General features: G+C 29.9%; 1 protein-coding gene across 1 annotated transcript; it reads right to left on the bottom strand.

Annotated features, from left to right (window-relative positions):
• Positions 1–618: 618 nt before the first annotated feature.
• Positions 619–1,648, bottom strand: LOC127106703 (non-specific lipid-transfer protein 1). The gene is made up of 2 exons (XM_051044013.1): positions 1,248–1,648; positions 619–875 (listed from the first exon to the last, which is right to left on the bottom strand). Exons 1-2 carry the CDS (start codon positions 1,583–1,585, stop codon positions 866–868), a joined length of 348 nt encoding a protein of 115 aa, XP_050899970.1. The 5' UTR covers positions 1,586–1,648; the 3' UTR covers positions 619–865.
• Between the last annotated feature and the right edge of the window lie 413 nt (positions 1,649–2,061).

Genomic DNA, 2,061 nt, shown 5'->3' on the forward strand with positions numbered 1-2,061 from the left:
AAAAAGCACTTTGAACCGCATAATGCATGTATCATATCATCAAATAATCTTCACTAATCTCAAGCTAAACAATAAATATTCCAAGAACGCAAAACTACAGCGCACCGCGATGTCGTACAAACATGTCAAGAAATCTTATCCAACATCTTCCTATTTCACTTGTTTTATCAAAATGCTGTCAATCACAATACAAACAATCTAACAGATAGTAATTTGATTATTTGTGGGCAGGTTTTGATAGAATTTTTTTTTGAATGATTACCCCGGTTAGCTTTAGTGTTGGTTCCAATACATTCATCAAGTTTGTGGTTTTGGTGTTTTAAAAGCTTGGTGAATCTGGGCAAGAATTTTTTTGTACATCCATGGTGAGACAGGAGAGCAACAGAAAGGGAAAAGACAAGAAGAAGCAAAATAAAAGGGACACGAGAGAAAAATATCACATAATTAAAAACCTTACTAAAGAAAGAACACCTAAATAAGAACACACAAGTGAATAGAAGAGGCAAATATACAATATTTATATAAAAAAAAATTAACCTTGTCAATCAATAACATCGATTTGATATTTTAATATGTTAATCTTTTATTTTATTTAATATACATTGAAAGAGAGAGATATTAATTTATAATCAAACTGATGATATTATTAAAGTAAAGAAACATTACATAAACACACCCCAATAAGAAACATCACATAAAAGCACATATAATAAGTATTTAACAACTTAATGATACTCTTAAATAGAAGAGGAAAGTAGCTTTGGCATAACCGCAGACCTAGTTCCTCTTATTATTCTCATTCATAATAGCTAATATAGGAGTACATAATTTCTTGTCGAAGATTCATCATTCATAACATTCCACCTTACCTAATACTGCAATAAAAAAAAATACCGAGATCATTATTGATATAAACAAAACAGACAAACTTATTTGCCTTTGTTTGGGCATGCAACAACTTTTTGCATGAAACATGAAATATTTTCTTTGTTGCGCCATCAAATGCATTATATATTATTTTGACAAATCAAATGCAAAACAACAATATATACCAATTGAAATAATGATACAGAACAGTCAAAACTCGAATTAACATACTACTTTTTTTTTCAGCTTCTAATATGAATATTTTGAAAATATTTTTAGGTGGATTTATACCATTTATAGAAAAAATGAAAAATGAATTTTATTATAATAAAATGTGAAAAATAAATATGTTATATTACTAAAAATGTTAAAACATGTACCTAGCACAGTTGGTGGAAGCACTGATCTTGTAAGGGATATTAACCCCACATTTGCCTGGGAGTGAAGCAGCATAGCCTACATTGATTCTTTTGATAGAAGCAGCAGCTGACTTCAAGCAAACACAAACGGCACGGCGGTCAGCGGTGGTCCTAGCCGCATTAATTAACCCTCTAATGCCATAACAACATCGCGGGGAAACAGCACCACCATTCTGAACATAACCTAAGCATGGCACAAGGTTACTTGAGATTTGTCCACATGGAACTGCACCACCATTTTGTGCATACATCAAAGCCATCAACATTATAATAACAAATGCTAACTTGAAGCTACCCATTAATAGTAAGAAATTAAATGGTTGAATAGATAAATGCTTTGTTGCTATTAGGTGTGAGTTAAAAGACACGATGTTGAGGGGTTTATATAGTGATTTTGAAGATCAATGTTGTTGAGTTTGGTGGTTGGTGGTTGTGTCTAATTTAATGGGGGACACCCTAGATTATTATGTGATACTTTAGACATACTCTCTTTAAAGAGGCAGCATTCAATGGAGTATTTTTTATTTCAATGTCAACTTTAACTAATATTGGTTTTTAATATTAAAATAATAAGATTTGAGAAGGTACACTTAAATGCAAGGTTACATAGAGCAATGAATTTCATTGAATTTGATTTTGTTTTTTTTATAAAATTTATAAATTAATTCATATACACTATTATTTTAAATAGTTTTAATATAAAAATATTTTATTTTTATTATAATTATTTTATAGTCATGTCTATGAATGATTATGATGCGTTAAAAAAGCAAAA

Source organism: Lathyrus oleraceus, chromosome 7 (genome assembly GCF_024323335.1).
Source record: "Lathyrus oleraceus cultivar Zhongwan6 chromosome 7, CAAS_Psat_ZW6_1.0, whole genome shotgun sequence".
Taxonomy (NCBI): domain Eukaryota; kingdom Viridiplantae; phylum Streptophyta; class Magnoliopsida; order Fabales; family Fabaceae; genus Lathyrus; species Lathyrus oleraceus.

What these genes read in the sequence shown, in the direction of transcription:
- LOC127106703 (XM_051044013.1), bottom strand. Translation starts at nt 1,585, where the DNA reads ATGGGTAGCTTCAAGTTAGCATTTGTTATTATAATGTTGATGGCTTTG.